The 18,249-nt window shown below is 39.3% G+C and overlaps 1 protein-coding gene across 2 annotated transcripts in view; it reads right to left on the bottom strand.

The window, feature by feature from the left end:
• Positions 1–18,249, bottom strand: part of Mdn1 (midasin AAA ATPase 1) — a 148,840-nt gene that overhangs the window by 28,301 nt on the left and 102,290 nt on the right. For both annotated transcript variants that reach the window (XR_009225852.1, XM_046431427.2), the window contains exons 58-74: positions 17,998–18,121; positions 17,276–17,446; positions 14,644–14,858; positions 13,881–14,268; positions 13,009–13,118; positions 11,644–12,349; positions 9,001–9,162; positions 8,514–8,787; positions 7,579–7,814; positions 7,089–7,184; positions 6,343–6,437; positions 5,783–5,904; positions 5,155–5,301; positions 3,952–4,061; positions 3,374–3,447; positions 2,717–2,915; positions 1,002–1,164 (exon numbers count right to left, since the gene is read on the bottom strand). Coding sequence is in view for 1 of the 2 variants with exons in the window: in XM_046431427.2 (XP_046287383.1) it covers positions 1,002–1,164; positions 2,717–2,915; positions 3,374–3,447; positions 3,952–4,061; positions 5,155–5,301; positions 5,783–5,904; positions 6,343–6,437; positions 7,089–7,184; positions 7,579–7,814; positions 8,514–8,787; positions 9,001–9,162; positions 11,644–12,349; positions 13,009–13,118; positions 13,881–14,268; positions 14,644–14,858; positions 17,276–17,446; positions 17,998–18,121 (3,392 nt within the window). In the remaining variant the exon portion in view is untranslated. The remainder of the gene's footprint in view (positions 1–1,001; positions 1,165–2,716; positions 2,916–3,373; positions 3,448–3,951; positions 4,062–5,154; positions 5,302–5,782; positions 5,905–6,342; positions 6,438–7,088; positions 7,185–7,578; positions 7,815–8,513; positions 8,788–9,000; positions 9,163–11,643; positions 12,350–13,008; positions 13,119–13,880; positions 14,269–14,643; positions 14,859–17,275; positions 17,447–17,997; positions 18,122–18,249) is intronic.

Genomic DNA, 18,249 nt, shown 5'->3' with positions numbered 1-18,249 from the left:
CTCTGCTGACATGTTGACCTTAGGCTTACGGATTTGTGACACAATAAATTTCTGCTGGTTAAGCCACTCAGCCTGCCATATGCTGTTAAGGCTACTTTGGCAGATCTAATACAAGCAGTTATGAGATGAGGACATATGCACACTTGGAGGGCTGGGCATCCAAGAGATGCACCTAGATCTGTGTTCCATTCACTCCCATCAACGGGCCCAGGGATAGGTCACTTTGAATGATAGTTAGCAGGCTATTATTCTATTTAAGCTGTTAAAACCAAGAGATCCCTCAACTTCAGATTGAGGGCTAATTAAAAGAAGGCTGGCCAGAGTTGGATAGGGATGAGGCAGGTGGTAAAAGGCTCCCCAAAGCCAAAACTATCTATTAAGATATGGATTCCCTCCCATCTACTGCTATATTAGACAACTGAGCAGATTTTGGTTCTCTTATTCTTGTACTGCCCTGAGTAAGGACAGCTGGAAAAGAAACTACAACATTTCTCTGAAATGAAGAAAGCAAGAGGAAGACAGTGGATGAATTCTTCTTCTCATTTTATTCAAGGGAGAAATTTTGAGAGATGGGGATAGCTTAGGACTCTGGGAAACCCACCTCTGTGTCCCTTCACTCATGCCCGCAGCCAACAAGAACTAGCATAGATGGACTGTTATAGAAAATGGCCAGGCTGCAAATGGTGGCACATGCTTAGAGTCCCAGCTACTTATGAGGCTGAGGCAGGATGATCACTTAAACCCAAGGGTTTGAGACCATCCTAGGCAACACAGTTATCACTAGTTTACATCCAAGGATGACACGATGAAAATGAGAAGAGTTTGTGTGTTCTCAGTGGGCTCCTCTCTTTGGGCTCTACTAGCTTTTAGCCCACCACTTATTCAGTTAACTAATGCTATATAAGACATTAAAAAATAACACAGGTACCACATTTCCCAGCCCTCCTGGACCCCTGGGGAACTGAGAGCTAGCAGGTTCCACCTTGGCCTCTGGCACCCACCAGTGAACTGATCAAATCCCTCCACGAGGTGAGGCAGCGGACTCTCTTTCATGAATGTCAGGCATATCTTCCTCATTCGTTTCATGAGCTTTGGCAAGCGACGCAGAAGTTTTCCTTCTACAGAGAAAGGAGTAGCACCCTGTTGCTGTTCTGGAATTGTGGCCTATGAGAGAGTGTACAGGTTAGCCTCACTGCCAAGAATGACAGTAACAGTTTTAACTTGCATAGGTGCTAAATTTAAACAGTGCATATGTATACATCATGCCCCAACCCCCAGCTCAGCAAATATAAAGTTAACACCACCACAGAAGTCTCATGAGAATACATGTAGCACCAGAGTTAAAACAAGACATATACTATGAATATTTCAGGAACTGCATTACTGCTTTGCATTTGAGCACTGAAACACAAGGACACCCCCTACACCAAGCAAGACTTTCTATTCTAGTCACAAGGAGACTCTGGTTTTGATCTACAAATATGGAAGAATGAATAAATATAACTGTTGCCCTTATTAAGGTACTGAATTATGCCACATTGTTGTCTCTCAGACAAACAATCAAGGCAAAACTGGTCTACCACATTCTACTTCTCCTACCATCTACCCTGCCCTCCAATTTCTAAGCAACAGTTCAAATATGAGGAATTCAAATGTTAGATGAAGGGCCTCTATGCCCTGAGGAATATTTTTCTTTTTGTTTTTTTCCTGAAGAATCCATGCAATTCCTATGCTACTATCATTAGCGAATCAAAAGTTTTAACCAGAATGACAGAAGCAGATATATATAGTAAAAAGAAAAGAAATTTGAGTGCTATATGATAGCTATACAGCCATATGTGGCTTTCTGTAATGCTTTGGAACTATTACAATATTAAAATAGCTCAGTGAATGCAGCAGCAACCAAGACACAGTCCTTACCATCAAAGAGCTCATGGTCTACTAGGGGGATAAGAACTCCCAAATGATAGCAGATCAACATGAAAAATACAGAGCCAACCAAGTATAATAAAAAATATTCAGGAAAAAACTGTATCTGTACTGAATAAATTAATTAAAATAGCTCAGTGATCTCCATTACTAACTCTTTGAACATGGAAGTTTAAGTCCATCAAGAAGCCAAAAGAAATAACTCCCCTGAGGAAATGTTCCCCAATCCTGAAGCTCCAACACCAAGGGGAACAGCTGGAACCACCATCCTACAACAGACCTGTTCACTCAGGATCTGTCACATTTTCAGGAATTTTGCAAGCCAACTGTGGTGTTGGAAACCAGCCCTGGTAGAAATATATATATTTTTAGTTACACCTGGTAGAAATATTTATACCGTAATAACCAGCAACCACTAAGAACCAGCAAGCTATTCACTGCATACATTCGCCCCTGGGCAGCAGCTTCCTCAAGTGGCACCAAAGGCAGCCTCAATGGCATCTTCTTAAACTGATGCTCAAAATCTTCCCTTATAGGTAGATGAATGAAATGTTCTCAGAAAACCACAACAATTATTTCCCACAGGCTAACATTAAACTTTTAGCAGCAAGAACAATGTCTACTGCCTTATCCTGCAGCAGAGTCAGGTAAACAAATATTAAACACAACCAAAGAACAGAACTTCAAAGGCATTTCCTTGTCTACTTCCCGGGTCACTACTTAGAAACAGAACAGATTCTATCTGACTGGTTGATGGAATAAGCACACAGTCCCACAAGCTAGTTACCTGGTCAGCTGCTGGCTGGGCTAACAGGGTCTCCCTCAGTGCCCTGTTCAGACTCTGGATAGGAGACGCCTCACTTGCGGCTTCATCTGTTGGACTGGGCAAACAGTCAGGCTTTTCCTCCTTGTCACTCTCCACCAAGGATGACCGGCAGGGTTCACTCAGGACAGCTTCAAATTTCTTCATGAATTTAAACAGGGTTCTGACCCCGGGTGGTAACAGAGATAAGACAAAAATTGATTGCAAAGTGAAATATTTTTAAAAATTTAAAATGCATCATAAGTATCTGTATCTTCTGTATACAATGATCTTAGATATTCACAATCATTTTTTTTTGTTTTTAAACAAACAAGAAATATAGCAAATTTGTCATGCCCCCCCCCCCTTTTAGAAGAAAGTATTGAAGCTAGGAATGGTGGGGTTGCTTTGCTCAAGATGAACAGTTAGTAGGTAACAGAAGGTCAGTCTCTCCAGACTACACAGCATACTTTCAATCAAGGCATACCCATTCTTCCTGCTCTGGCCAACTTGGCCAGGTATAGGAAAGCCACATAGGGGGTTTTTAGAAGTTCAAAGCCAGACCACAGTAATAATGTAGTCTTGCTATCTACCATACAAAATTATGAGTTTTAGTCGCCCTAGTTTTAAAATATAAATTACCTATGTGTCTTTTCCACAGACTGTTTAATGGACCAGAAGCTCACATCATTCCACTTTGATATCTTAACAAATTCCTGAAAGATAAATGAAGCTCCAGAAATGGTTTTATAAAGCTGGGTTATTCTGGTTTTTTTCCCCCCTTAGTTTGTCTATTTACCGAAGAGCAGTACCCACTCCACCTCAAATATAAGACTGTGTGTCAAGGAAGAAATAAAGCAAGTCTAAAAGAGGAACCATGAATTTGTTTCAAAGCTATCAATAAGAGTGCTGCTACAATCAATAGGTCAGTTGGTATGTACTCTAACTTAGAAACTACTGGGCCAGTCATGTTCCTTTTGCCAGGGGTTGGTTCCACAACCTCTGAAAGCATCAAAGAGAGAGGGCCCTCACACATGTGGTCAGGTCACTAATGGGGCTACCATCACAAAATATCAGTCTTATTGTCCTACTTGCAGCATCACTTGCCTCTATTCCCTTTGGTCCTGGCCTCTGTTAAATGGACAAAAGAACAGAAATAAAGAAAAAGAATTTGATTGTTTTTTCCCCCCAAAGATGATCATGAGAGTTGTTCATCTTACTTTAAGTTCTTTTTCTAGAGGGGAACGAAGTTCCACAATTTTGGCCTGGACCCGGTCAAAGAATTGCTGGTAATAATGGTACAAATTCCATAGAACACTACAAAGTGAATCTGAAAGAAATGAAAAGGAAACAACACACCACACTTGCTGCATGTGCTACGGGCGCCACCTGTGGGTTTCACATTTCAGTGCAAGCCTTCCTCATTACTCTTTATGCCATGCAATTACAGCATACTGCACAGGCAGATTATCTAGGAAGCCTGTCTGAGCTTAGCAATTCGCAGAGATGGTAGGCTATAAACACTAATTTATTTTTCATTTCAGCTTACAGCAGATTTTTTTGGTCTTATTGCTCTTTAGTTCTTGAAGATAAGGTATGCAGAGAAGTTCTGCTAAAATCACTACTTCAAAACTTATCTGAATCTTCTTATAAAATCAATAGACACTACAACTGTTTTAAACGATGGCATATTAAGAGGTTCATCTCAATTGTTCACTCATGTACATCCTACACTCACTTCACAGTTTTGTCCTAAACCTGCTGTGGTCAAGGATAATAACTTATAGTAGCAATTTTATATGCAGTTCCTTGAAATTATGGCAGTATTCTCACTAGATCAAAGAGCATACTAGTGACCTGGATTAAGCACTGGCTTAGCAGGAAATAAACAGTATCCAGATAGATGGAAAGATGTACTGCTTGACACACAAGTGCCCAAGAACTTCATCTGGTAGGGGAGGGAATGTATGTATGTATGTATGTATGTATATATGTATGTATTTCTTTTTTTTTTGTACTAGGGAATGAACCAGGGCTACTTTATCACTGAGCTACATCCCCAGTCCCCTTTCTATTATTTTAAGACAGGGTCTCACTTAGTTGCAAAGGCTGGTATCAAAATTGCAATCCTTCCGTCTCAGCCTCCCCAAGTTACTAGGATTACAGGTGTGCCACTATGCCTGGCTCATCTGGCAATATGCTTCTGCCAGAGTTCACTAGTCAGTGCTTCATCTATAATCAACTGTACTTTGCTTTGACTATATCTGTATCTAGTGTGAATCATATTAAAATTAAACAGATAATTAGAAGTGCCTTGTTTAAAACCTGATGTGCAAAAAACATAACTGTCTCATGTGGAGGATTCAAAGCCTAACCCATTTTAACAGTGCACTATAAAGGAAAAAAAAAAAAAAAATCCTCACCCTTTCCTTCAACCTGTGGCATCAGCAAAACATGACAATGGAAAACCAGCAACATCTGAAGTCGCACATGGAACTCCCCCAGAGAGGATCCCTCAATAAATGCTTGTAACGTGCTGACCAGCAACATCAGAGTCATCTGTTTGTCATCTTTTGAGATTAGAAGAGGAAAACATGTGTTTTTAATAATCACACATTGTCCATAACATGCATGCAGTCTACCATGGGATATACAAAGGAATGGCCATTAGTAGGAACCCCAGTTAAAGCCACTTTGAAGCAAAGATCACAGCTAAATGTTGACTGCTTTGATAGTAACAGCTGCATACAAGGTATATGTTAAATGCACTCACAGCAACAGAATTGAATAATAAGGTGTTTTTGTTTTTGTTTTTTTTTAACTTGAACTTGAGCATGTTAACTACTACCTACCAAGAAGGCAACTTTCATTTTGAATCATGGACATGAAGAATACAGAATAACAAAATTTTTTATCATATACTGGTTCTCCAGATTTTGAACAAGTCACTTAAACCTCTGTGACTTATGGGAACAGGTAAATCCTATACTTTGCAGTACTCAATTTAGCTTGAAATCATTGAATGAGCAGGAAGTTCCTGCCAAGTATTACCTTCTTGTTCCTCTGTTTGTTCCTGCATGTGCTTCTCAAGCATCTGATAGATGGAGAACCAGTGCTTGGTGGATTTCTCAGTGTGGCGCTTCATGGTATTATCCAAACTCATGGACCAACAACTGAAACATAAGAAAAAGAGGCCATGGAAACATTTAGGCAATCCATTTGAAAAATGTGAAATCACAGAAATTAAATCCTCATATTCTCACAAATGGAGATGGAAAAAACTGCCCATTTTGCTGTCTCCAAGTATATGGCCTTAGGGGGACTACAAGCTGGCCTCAGAAATTTAGTGAGACTGTCTCAAAATGAAAACTAAAAAGGAATAGGGATGTAGCTCACATAAAGTCTCCCTGGGTTCAAATCCCAGTACCACAAAAAAGAAAGATTAAAAAATAAGAATGGTCTTTTTAAGATCATTTTAATGTCCTGCTTTAAACTCAGTGATTAATGGCTGAAAAAGCAGATTCTGTAACTGCCATAACATAAACATTCCAAGAAACCCATCAATATATAATAGTGCTTAACAATTAATTTTAAGAGGGAGAGTCACTTACTTCAGCTCCAGTTTGCGCCACCGAATGATCATCTGACTGACCAAATCAAGATGTTTCCGCAAAGACAAAGCTCGACTTGCATTCTCCTCCCAGTCCTAAAGGGGTATATTAAAACAACAACAACAAAAAAGAATGTACTATGCCCTTTATGCAGCCCCATGATCATGTATTCCCAATAACATTTCAGACTTTTCTTGAGAAACACTACAGGATCCTTGACAACTTTTACCACCAGCAGTGATGATTTTACAATCAGTGTATCCAGGTTCAAGTTTATGGTTGTGTGACAGAACTGCAGCTGTCATGTTGTAGAAGACCATAAAAAGCATAGGGTTTGTGGACTGATGTCTGAATTACTGTTGTAAGCTATCTGACCCTGAACAGAGTCAGTGACTATTTCTGTGAAATGGAGAGGCACCAGTCACCTCAGAGGCTGTGTAGGGACTGAGGAAGATGACCTATGTGAGCACTCAGCCAGACTGAAGGCTCACTGGACATTTCGGCAAAGTGAGAATTCAGTGCCAGGGGATACTAGGTCTCACTCCCCAAAAGAGGTTATGCATAGTCACCCCTACCACAGGGGCAACAGATTTACTGTACTGATCTCCACCCATAGTAGAAAAAACAAAGATGTTTATCTTTCTCCAAATCAAACTATGAACTCTTTGTTCCTCTAACAAAAAATCATGAGATAAAACGTTTGTCAGAATACCACAAATTAAAAGAAGAAAAAGAGGGAATCTTACCTGTGCCTTTGCCAGAAGAATCTCTAAGCCATTCAGAAACTTTGAGATAGGACTGGAAAGTGGGAAACTACGAATTCTGTCCATTACGACCAGCAGCTACAGAAAAAAAGATTTGGGTATCTCAGCAGAAATACCAGTGACTCCCGTGATTGTATAATTATATCAAAATAGATTCTATTGTCATGTGTAACTAAAAAGAATCATAAAAAAAAAAAAAAAAACCAGTTATTCAGTCACAGGCTACTGAAGGGAGTTCTGACAGGAAGCTTCATTCCTTCATTCTCTATTTTGAAAGCACCTCTGAAAATTGTGGATGAAAATTTCCAGGACTGTGGATCCTGATCAAACAGCATCTCAATTATTGTTCTTTAAATCTTTGTTTATATGTTCAAGTGTACGAGGGAATGACCTTGGACATAGTAAGAGGACACATTCCCAGGGCAGTTAAGGTCCTGTGGGCAGTTCATCCTTTCTTCACCAGCTGCCCTACCTGTTCAAGTGCAGGGTGTTCCGGCCAATCCTGCAGCAACTGACTGACGGCCTCTGAGAAACCCCGAAGCAAAGGCTGACACTGTCTTGCTTCTGATACGTTGGGGTGCTGGTAGAAATCATAGGGCCCATCAGGTTTCACCATTAGGTCTGAGGCTGTCTCCTCAAAGAGTGTGTTATGGGAAAGGGCACAGGCCAAAAGTTGGCTGCCCAAAAGTCGGTCATTCAGTTCAACTCCTGTGAAGGTAACATCATTATGGTGAAGTCAGAGAACTCAGGTAATTTATCAAAATTACAAAGATGTCAGAAACAATCAACTAATTGGGTGGGACTAGTAAAACAGGTATTCTAATGCTATTCTCTCCTAAAGCAACACTGGCCTAGATGAGTGACCTTATTAGCACAGTAGCTACCGCAAGCTTCCAGGTTTTGTGGAAGTAAGATGCTTATCTATAAACAAAAATATTTGACTGAATGCATTCAAATTCAGTTCCTTTAGCAATTCTAGATCAGTAGAGAAGTTAAAGCCTTCTTCCTACTTGCATGGGACAATTCTTGAGGTCACACTGGAAACTGCATCAAAAACAATCATCACATTAGATTTTGAGAGTTTGAGTTCCCAGATTGCTCCCAAGAATACCTGACTAGAAAGCATTAAGTCTATGAGAGGGAAGTGGAAATAATGCTGAGGAAAAAAGACTACATAAATAAACTAAGTTCCTATCTTTCATCCCAAAGGATTCAAACAATAAAAATCCATCTTATTGCAGAATTTTTAATCACTTTTTAAAATTAGTAAAATTATTTAAGCAAAGGAAACTATTGATAAAGAATTAAATAAAAATGGTGAATTTATGATTTTAATTATTCAAGAAGTAGGGATTCCATTTATTCATTTTGATTTCCCAAGGGTAAAGCAAAAGTAATTGGCCATACCCATCAGCGGGTAGAAGTGTGTCACAAGAGAAGCCCCAGTCTGATAGCAAGATGCAAACAAGCTGAGGTAGTGCTTTGCCTCATGTGGTGGCACAGCCTGCTGGTACCACAGGGACCTAGCAAAGTTGAGGCACAACTGCTGGTGTATCAACATTACTGCCTGCATTGAACTCTGGGAGAGGGCAGCTGGGTCTGTGGCTGTATCCTCTTCTTGTCCATCTAAAGTTCCTTTTTTCTCCTCAAGTGTTGGCTCTATCAAAATATCTGCGAAGTCCTGTAAACAATATTAAAACAATTATAAACTTAAAAATCAGAATCTGGTTGTAATCAGTCTAGAACAAAGAGGAAGAAAGAGGCATGAATCATGAAGAAAATGAAGACTTACACGCATTGAAATATATTAAAAAGACTACAGAGCCATTCAGAGGGAATGTATGGGGAACCAGGGGAATTCATTTCCAAACAAATCCTGACACCAGCACCCTACCTTTTCATGCAGTGGAAACTGTTTTCTGAACTCCTGTTCTTCCTCTTCTTCCTCACTTAGGGTGGTCCTAGAGTTCTTGCTCTTGAATTTGTACAGGCTATTTTCCTGTTCTGCCTTCTCTTGGGCTATGCGTTCCTGCTCATCCCACTCATTGATAATCTCCTGGAAAGACACATGGGTAGAGTGCACTTGAAATGAGCATAGGCATGATTTGCTGTCTTAGTTTCTCATGAAAGAAACTACCATGGCTCAAAAATGAACAAAAGCCAATATCTACGAAATTAAACTTGATCAAACTCTTCAGTAAATCGTTTCCTGAAAATTTCCCTTTATTATGCCGCTAAAATTTCAAATGTGCTGCAATGGAATTATTAGGAACTTCCTGTGTCAGGGATTAGCAGTATTTTGTACCAAGGTTATTGTTTTACTTAGCTTTTTCCCTGCTGTGAATAAAAGGACTCAACCAGAATAACTGTAGAGGAGGAAAAGTTCATTTGAGGGATCTCAGTCCAGAGAAGGATGGAGCCATTCCTCGGGGCTTGAGGTGAGGCAGAAGAGTATGGCAGAGGGAAGCAGCTTACATGATGATCAGAAAGGGGGGTGGGGGGGAGAGAGACTCCACTTTCCAGATATAAAATATATACCATAGTCATGCTCCCAATTAATCACTTCCTCCATTCATATCCTACCTGCCTCCAGGTACCACTCAGCTAATCTCATCAGGGATTAATTCACTGAGTAGGCTTAGGCTATAATAACCCAGTGATTTCTCCTCCAAATCTTCTTTGCATTATCTCAGACATGATCGTTTGTGTGACTCCTCACATCCAAACTATAACAGTCAGGCTTAGGGTTGGGTTGTATGGGTTTCAATTCAAACTGCACCTGCCAGGCACCAGAGGAATTGGCCCAGGGTTCTGGGAAGGAAAACCTTCTAGGTCCTGGATGGTCAAAGGGCACCAATTAGAAAAAACTGGACTGTGTTTTAACAGATAGTTCTTGAATTCCCCACTACCTTTTAAGACTTTAGGTCCTTAAATTGGAGAAAACTATGAATTCAAGAAACTGCCCAGTGTGGTTGAGGGATAAGGTACATATACCATCAGAAGTTAATTTGTACAAACTTCCAAGAACTATGTTTAATTTCTGTCCAAGTAATTCTGATTTCCAGAATTTGTACCCAAAGAATATGGTCATACGTCTGTTTATCATGACACTGTTTTTTTCCTCAAAATAAAAATATTACATATAAATGTAAATGTTCATTCATCAGAAATTAGTTAAATGGCTTATGGCATACATGATAGAAAATTAGTCACTAAATATATGAATATAAAATAAGGAGATATAATCACTAAGTCCTATTAAGTTTTATTTTTTTAAATTTTTTTTTTTTTAGAGAGAGGAGAGAGAATTTTTTAATTTTTATTTTTCAGTTTTCAATGGACACAACATCTTTATTTATGTGGTGCTGAGGATCGAATCCAGTGCCCCGCACATGCCAGGTGAGCGCGTTATCGCTAAAGCCACATCCCCAGCTCCCTATTAAGTTTTAAAAAGCAATTTACGAAACAGAATGAATTTTTTAGTACTCTGCTAATTATTTTGTAAAGCTCTAGCATTTTAAGAACATGCAGCAGGGGTCATGGACATCACAGAAGTGACCTTAAACAATATAACTCTTTCATCTGCTAAATATTGGTTCAGTATGCTGAGATTGATTTTTTCTTTTTTAAGAAGCTGGTGCTTTAAAAAAAAAAAAAAAAATCTGTGAACCGCTGGGACACATTACCTCAAATATGGCATGTAGATATGCATCTACAGGATATACACACAAGCTTAGAATGGGATATACCAATATAGTAACAGGTATAAATAGAAAGATTATTTAAAATCTTTGCTTATATTTACTCTTTTAATTATCTACAGTGACAATAAGTTACTTAGTAAGGGGAAAGAAAACTATTTTTTTTAAACAAAAGTTGGTACAATTTACATCATAACTACCATAAGCAAAATCAAAAGATAACCAACTAAATAGGAGAAAATTTCACAGTGTGGGAATGGTGGCTCTTGGGTGGCAGAAGCAGGAGGATCACAAATCAAGGCCAGCTTTGGGAACTTCGCAAGATCCAGTCTTAAAATAGAAAAAGGACTGGGGATGCAACTTAATGTAGAATGCTTGCCTAGTATACACAAATCCTTGAGTTAAATTCCTAGTACTACCTTAAAAAAAAAAAAAAAGTCCAGGCACCATGGTACACACCTGTAATCTCAGCAAACTGGGAGGTTGGGGCAGGAGGATCACAAGTTCAAGGCTATCCTTGGCAACTCAGTCAGACCCTATTTCAAAAAAAGGTGGGGGTGGGGTGGGGGGGGTGGGGATGTGGCTCAGAGGTAGAGCAGCCCTACTGGGTTTAATCCCTAATACCAGAAAGGTGGGGGGGGAGCCCCAAAGCCTCCAAACCATTAAAAATTTAGGGGCAAAGGCCCCCAAACCTGGTAGTTAAGTAGAAAAAAGAAAGGAACAGCCAAGAGGATTCCTCAACCATTGACTCTGATAATGTTCTGCATGCTGGCCTGTGCTTTTAGCTCTCTCCCTTAAAAAGGGCAGGCAGGACATGCTGACAGACACAGGCTTACCTGACAGACATGTCTGAAGAGTGACAGGGACCTCTGGTCCAGTTCTCCCTTGCACAGCACATGAGAGTGCAGGTAAAGAAGGGCATTCATTAGCAGCTGTTCGCGGGTGGGGCAGGGTTGCTGGCCCATGCCTTCTGATTCCTTTCCTCTTGAGCGGTTAATGTTCAGTTTTCCAAGGCCTCGAAGAACCTCCTCTGACTTCACTGAGCACAAGACATCTGCGTGAGCATAGTAGGTCGGGAAGGTGGGGCCCACTGATGGAAAAGCCAACAAAGCCATAGCCAAGGCACCCAGCCTGTCGGGACAGATCACACTGCTGTGCAGTGAGGTATGGACCTCAGATGCTACTAGCCTCATGCCATGCTGCAACTGTAAGATGGAAGCCTGTAGTGGAATCACAGAATCTGGGTAGAGGGCATATTCTTCCCCTAGCCTTTTCCTGAACTGGTGGTGCGACTGCTGCCAAGAGGCCTCTTCTTTTAGAAGGCTCTGGGCCACCTGGGCAGACCGTGGCCCATCTGCATGGAGAACCTGCAGCAGCCGCGTAAGCAGATCCTGAATAGCAGTGGCCTTGGCAATGCTGGTGACATAGTGGTGGATCTCTTGCACCAGAGACTCATAGGCAGGCAGCTGGGGTCTGAAGGCCTGCTTCTTCGACAGGCTGCAGATTAAGTTCTCTAGGTAATTGATCCTTTGACGAAGTAACCTGAAGGCAAATTAATATAATTTGCAAATTCTGTTAGAAAAAGAACAGCAAATCTGGACTGAACCCTCAGCTAGGAAAATGGAATGAATGAAGACTTATCAACTGCCGAGAAATAACATGACAATGATATTGAAAATTATAGTGAAAATGATAGTACCTACAGAATACCTACCCTGTGCCACACATTGCTAACATTTTAGATGCATATCTCATCCAAAGGAGGTACAACAAGTATCTCCCTTTTGTGGACATGGACACTGAGGCGTAATGGCATTTAGTGAGCTACCCTATTGTCTATAGTCAAAGGAAGGTCAGGAAAAGACTGGGACTCTAAGCTAAGGGAACAGATCTGTAGCCAAGAAAAGCAAAGAAATAAAGTGCACATCATTGCATCCAACTTGTTCCATGTTGAGGAGTAGCTCTGGCTTCAACCATCTTGATCCCACGTAAATCCACACCTTGAATGTCTTTCCCCTCCTTTTAGAACATATCGTTTTCTTGATTATAATGAAGGATTTGGGACCTAATTGCTAACATAGCTCAAAGATGTGCATCAATTCACTAACACTATAATATTACTACAAAGGTCAGCCTTATAATCTCTTTTTTAAAAGTAGAGACAGTAATCTCTAACACAGATAATCACTTTGCTGCCTTACCTGATGTGAGGATGAGAATAATTGATAATTACTTCATTTTCCAGGTCTCTTCCAGTTTGTAACTGAGATGATAAGTTCCGGGTCTTCCATTCACACTGTAGCTGGTGTAACTAAAGGAAAAGAGAAAATAGTCTGGTGTGTCCCACTGATGACCATGCACAAGAAAACAATGCCCCAGGAGTGTACAGCAACAGGATAGAAGGAATTTGGATTCCTGAATGACCTAAGGATAGGTGGCTCTGCTTCACTAAACTAGACCATTTACCTCAGAGTTATTAGGCAGAAGAAACTTTCATGCCACTAAATCTGAGTCTTTTTACAGCAGCTTAGCCTTCACCCCAACTAATATAACATTCCTTCCTCATCATACAGTACTAGTATGTCGTTATCTTAATGTATTCAATTCTTGACTTTGTTTGGAAGTTCAAATAACAAGAGATACTACATTATTTGATTCCTGAGTTTTATATAACAAACACCAAAACTTCAGAAATCCTAGGTTATAGGGGTACTACATCCTACCTAAAGAAGTAATTTGAACCCAAATATCCAAAACCTAGCTCAGAGTCTGGATAGTGAGGAATTCCACTATTTCTCTGACAATGCCTCAGGTTGCCCTCTGCTTATTGCATCTATTGGAAGATGTATCAGAACCTTAGGAAGGTGCCCTCTCAGAGTCTAAGTCTATCTAGAGGAACTCTCAAAGCAGCAGCAGCAGTCTTAAAACAGACTCATTGGAAGTCATAGGCAGTTCACACAAAATGAGATCTTTGATCATCTCATTAGCCAAAAGGGAGTAAAAGGAATAACACCCTAAGCAAATCCAATGCATCAGAAACTGAGTACATATTCCAAACTCTTGCCTCTCATACCTCTTCCTTGGCATACTTGAGCTTGCATTCCCTCTTCACTGCAGGGTCAAAGCGTGCCTGAGGAAGCCAGGTCTGAATCTGGAGCAAGCCAAGGCTCACCCAGAGGGTCCCACGCTGGGCTGGTTCAGGCAGGTTCCTCTTATTCTCCCCTTCCCCAAAAAAGTGGTGCAGGGAGGTGAGAAACAGGCAGAGTAGTTCCTTGGGCAGTGCCTCCTGACCAGCCATATCCCCAAGAGTCTGGATCACATAGTGGAAGGCCTGGCTATCTCTAAGCAGCAGTTGCTCACAGTTCTGTACGTATTCCTGCTGCTGGGGTTCTGGGAGCAGCTCTGCTAGGCCCGCTAGGTGTCGGCACAGCACTAGTCCCTGGAGCTGGGAGTCTGTGTGTCTGTTGGGATAACAAGGAAACACTTAAGGAATTGCTGAATCAAATAGGATCACTTTTTACACACTCTCATTCTTCCAAGAAATTTTAACTGCATACTGCACAGTCAACATTCAACAAGATGAACTTCAGTTCTCATATAATCTTTCTGTGATTTTTTTCTAAGCACCATCTTCCTGATCATAATATGCATTTTAAAAAAAAAAAGGACCAGACAGCTCATGATGGCGTTGTCATGGACTGAGAACATGCTGAACCACTCAGCAAACACCCTCACTTTCACACACCAAAGTCAGCCATGTCAGAAGCAATTCTGACTGAGTCCCTGTTAGAGAACATTCATGAACTTCATAAACTGCTCCCAGGGACAAGGAATACCTGAATTCTGCTATTGAAGGGACAGCCATGTTGGTCCAAAGCAATGAGTTGATGTCCCGTAACTGCTGGGCTCTTTCAACCCACTCTCCCAGTGTGACATGTGAAGAGGACAGGACTGGGAGGCCACTCACATCCCAGGAAATTGCTCTGCAGCTGCTAGTCAAGACTTCAAAGCAGCACTTGGAGAATGTGGCTCTACAGAGACTGCCAGGGCCCTGAAGGATAAGAAAAAAACAGTATCTTTCAGAAATCAACTAAAACAATTTCAACAAGCAGCACTTGGGACACCTTCAAGGAGGAAACAGAATAAGGAGGTTCAAGTTGTTCAGAACAGTCACAGATGGGACAGGAAGAACAGGAAGGAGTGAGCTATTAGTAGACTTAAAGGAATGTGGACTGCATTCTCTCAGAAATGAGCAATGAGTGCTGTAGTACTATACCAGAAAACCCCAAAACCGGGAAATCAGGGAGACCATTCTTGTAATAGACAGGGAGATGAGAGTTGGAGGCAGGGAAAGGAGTTGCAAGGCCAGTCTAAGAGCCAGACATAAAGTCTGTCAAGCATGCATTCACTGGACTATTAATCTGAGACTCAGTAATAGCTGCCCACAGTAAAGAGTCAGGTGGTCAAAAACATAGATAGAAAATAGGAAACACAATATACTTCATGCAACTCTTAGGGATCCATACGGTTTGTTACTTAAGGCTGTAAGAGATGTTTTACAATGATGATAATAATTATGATAAAAGCAATAGAATAGCGCTCAACAATAATTCTGTGAGTATTTGTGGGATTAAGGTGTATAATAAAGGTGGCTTTTCAAATGAGAATGGAAAGGATTAATCAAAAATAGTGTTTATAAAGTGATTTTAGATCTATTACTTGTATAAAAGAAAAAACTTGCCTCCCTTTTGAACAAAAGATAAACAGATAATGAATTTAAACACAAAAAACAAAAACACTGGAAAAAATATGGGGAGACTGTTTTTACTGTAGGAATGGTGAAGGAAAATAGTCTTTAAAAAGCATGACAACTGATAGGAAAGGTAGCAGAACACGACAGTCACTAGTATGGCAATATGTAAATCAATGGATGTGTAATTGATGTGATTCTGCAATTTGTATATGGGCTAAAAATGGGAGTTCATAACCCACTTGAAGCAAAGTGTGAATGATGATATATCAAGAACTATGTAATGTTTTGAACAACCAACAATAAAAAAGAAAAAAAAAATGCAGAAAAAAAAAAACAAAAACAAAAACAAATTACAACCCATAGTAAGGGGAAGCCAAGAATCCAAAAAAAAAAAGCATGACAACTAAGCATGAAGACAAGACTGGCATAGTTAAAAAGAAATTATCATTATAACATTATAACATTAATAATTTGAAAGACAACAGAAGACTAGAAATACACTTCAGACCTTATGGAAAAAGGATCAATGTCCATAATATAAAAAGACCTTTAATAATTAAAATGATACTGAACAATCCAATATTTAAAAAAACTGGACAATGAATATGACTAAAAAGTTGGTAGAATAAAAAGGATCAATAAATGTAAAAAGATGTTCAATCTTAATAATTATCTAAGAGGTATAAATTCAAATAAGGTTTTTAAATTGTAGAATTGGCAATAATTAGACATGTTGATTACACCTAGCATGGTAAGCATGTGGGAAACAGGCCCTCCTACAGATCAGAAGTGAAACTGTATTCTGGTCCTGAACCTTCTATGGTGGCCCAGAGCTCCAAAACTTCTGTTTTAGTCAGTTCCTTGCATGTTTACAAAGTAAAAAAAAGTAAAGCACCTCCTCAGAAAGCCTAAAAAGAGCTATCTGTATATATTAGGCATATATTATTTGTTTTTTTTAATATGTAATCACATTGACCATGGGTTAAAACCTAATTCCAAAAAATCACCCACAGAAATATTCAAGACAAATGCCAGATTATACAAGGATAGTAAATGTAGCTAGGCTTGTTAAAAGAGGAAGAAGAAAACAAACCTCAAAACTTATCAAAAGAAAAGTGATTAAATAAATTGTGGCACATCAATACAATGAACTAATGTAACCTGGAATGACAAACACATTTCCATGACACATTTGTGAACAAATAAAGTATTATTTTTGTTCATATAAATAATACTATTTATTCTGGATGTGGCAGCATATGTTTATAATCCCAGTTACTTGGGAGACTAAGATGGGGACGATCTCTTGAGCTCACAAATCCAAGACCAGCCTGGAAAACATAGCAATACCTCATCTTAAAGAAAAAGCAAAAAAAAAAAAAAAAAAGCATGAGTAAATAAACAAATACAGATTAGAGTGGTTATTTCTAATAAATTAAATGAACATACAAACATTTCTGTGGTTAAAATGTTTTATAATTTTAAGAAATGAAGACTTTTTAAAGGAAATCTTTATGGCTTTAACTCAATTAAAAAAATCATTTAAGATGAAGAATACATTTTTTGACAACACACTTTTTTAGCATCATGAAGAAAACAAAGTATCAAAATCACCTATTTATAGTCAACTATTTTATTCTAGGAATAAATGATTACTAACAGAGTTATTGGGAATTTTTTTTTAACCTACTACCATCAGTTTTATGCCAACAAACCTTTAATGTAGAGTCCAAAAGGGACTTGGGCATCTCCCTCTGCTGCATATTGGGCAGAGGGTTCCATGTTAGCCAGTACTCTGGATTTGTGGTCACAGTACTGCTCCAGAAAGACATAAATGTGGAATTAAATAACTCAGACCACAAACAAGTAATTTCTTCAGCAGATCCCTAGAGATAAAGGAATAAAAAAATTTATGAGAATGATTCCATAAATTATGGTCTTTGTTGTTTAAGATCTATCTAAAACTAACATGGATTTAAAGATATTATCTTAATTTTCCTAATTCTCTGCCACCTTGGTCATCTTGGTGGAGTCATATACCTTGTTTGTAAGTTTAATCACACTAAGTAAAATCTGTTTTTATATGTTTTTATAAGGCTGCACGAGGAAGTATAAGCAAAGCAGATTGCACAATTGTAACATTATCAAAATAAATAAATGTTCTTATAATGTATTTTTGAGAAAATGCTTTTCACCTCACTTAACTGGAACCCAAACGAATACTGCTGTGATAAAAACTGTACAATGCCATTGTAATTACTGCAAAAGAAAATTCAAAATTCTCCTACATTAAGAGGTAATTCAGATAAGCCTGGGTATTGCAACATGGAATTTTTTTATTAAATGCACAAAATTGTTCTACAACCAATCTGCCACAGAAAATTTAATCACACAGTGTGAAAAGAGGCTTATTTCCCTTTCTGATTTTGGTTTTTACCTTCTGATGATGCAGTAAAGACCACAGGTCTCGAAGCTCTTGAGGAGCAACTGGTGTGTGCTGAAGACAAAATGTGATGTGATGTCTTATCTCCTCTATCAGAGGTTGCTGATTTTTGCTGAACCTGTTCCAAAATACACAGTGAGAGGCTTGGGTTTGGACTGTCAGTAAACTACTAGAGAATTTATATGTGAGGGAAGATGAAACACACAAAACATAGGGTACATTTATTTAAAAATAAGCAACTCTACT

Source organism: Marmota monax, unplaced genomic scaffold (assembly GCF_021218885.2).
Source record: "Marmota monax isolate L192 unplaced genomic scaffold, Marmota_monax_Labrador192_F-V1.1 WCK01_AAM20220418_F8-fsc00013, whole genome shotgun sequence".
Lineage (NCBI taxonomy): Eukaryota > Metazoa > Chordata > Mammalia > Rodentia > Sciuridae > Marmota > Marmota monax.
Note: the sequence above shows the minus strand (reverse complement) of the source record. Positions and strands in the feature narration are given on the sequence as shown.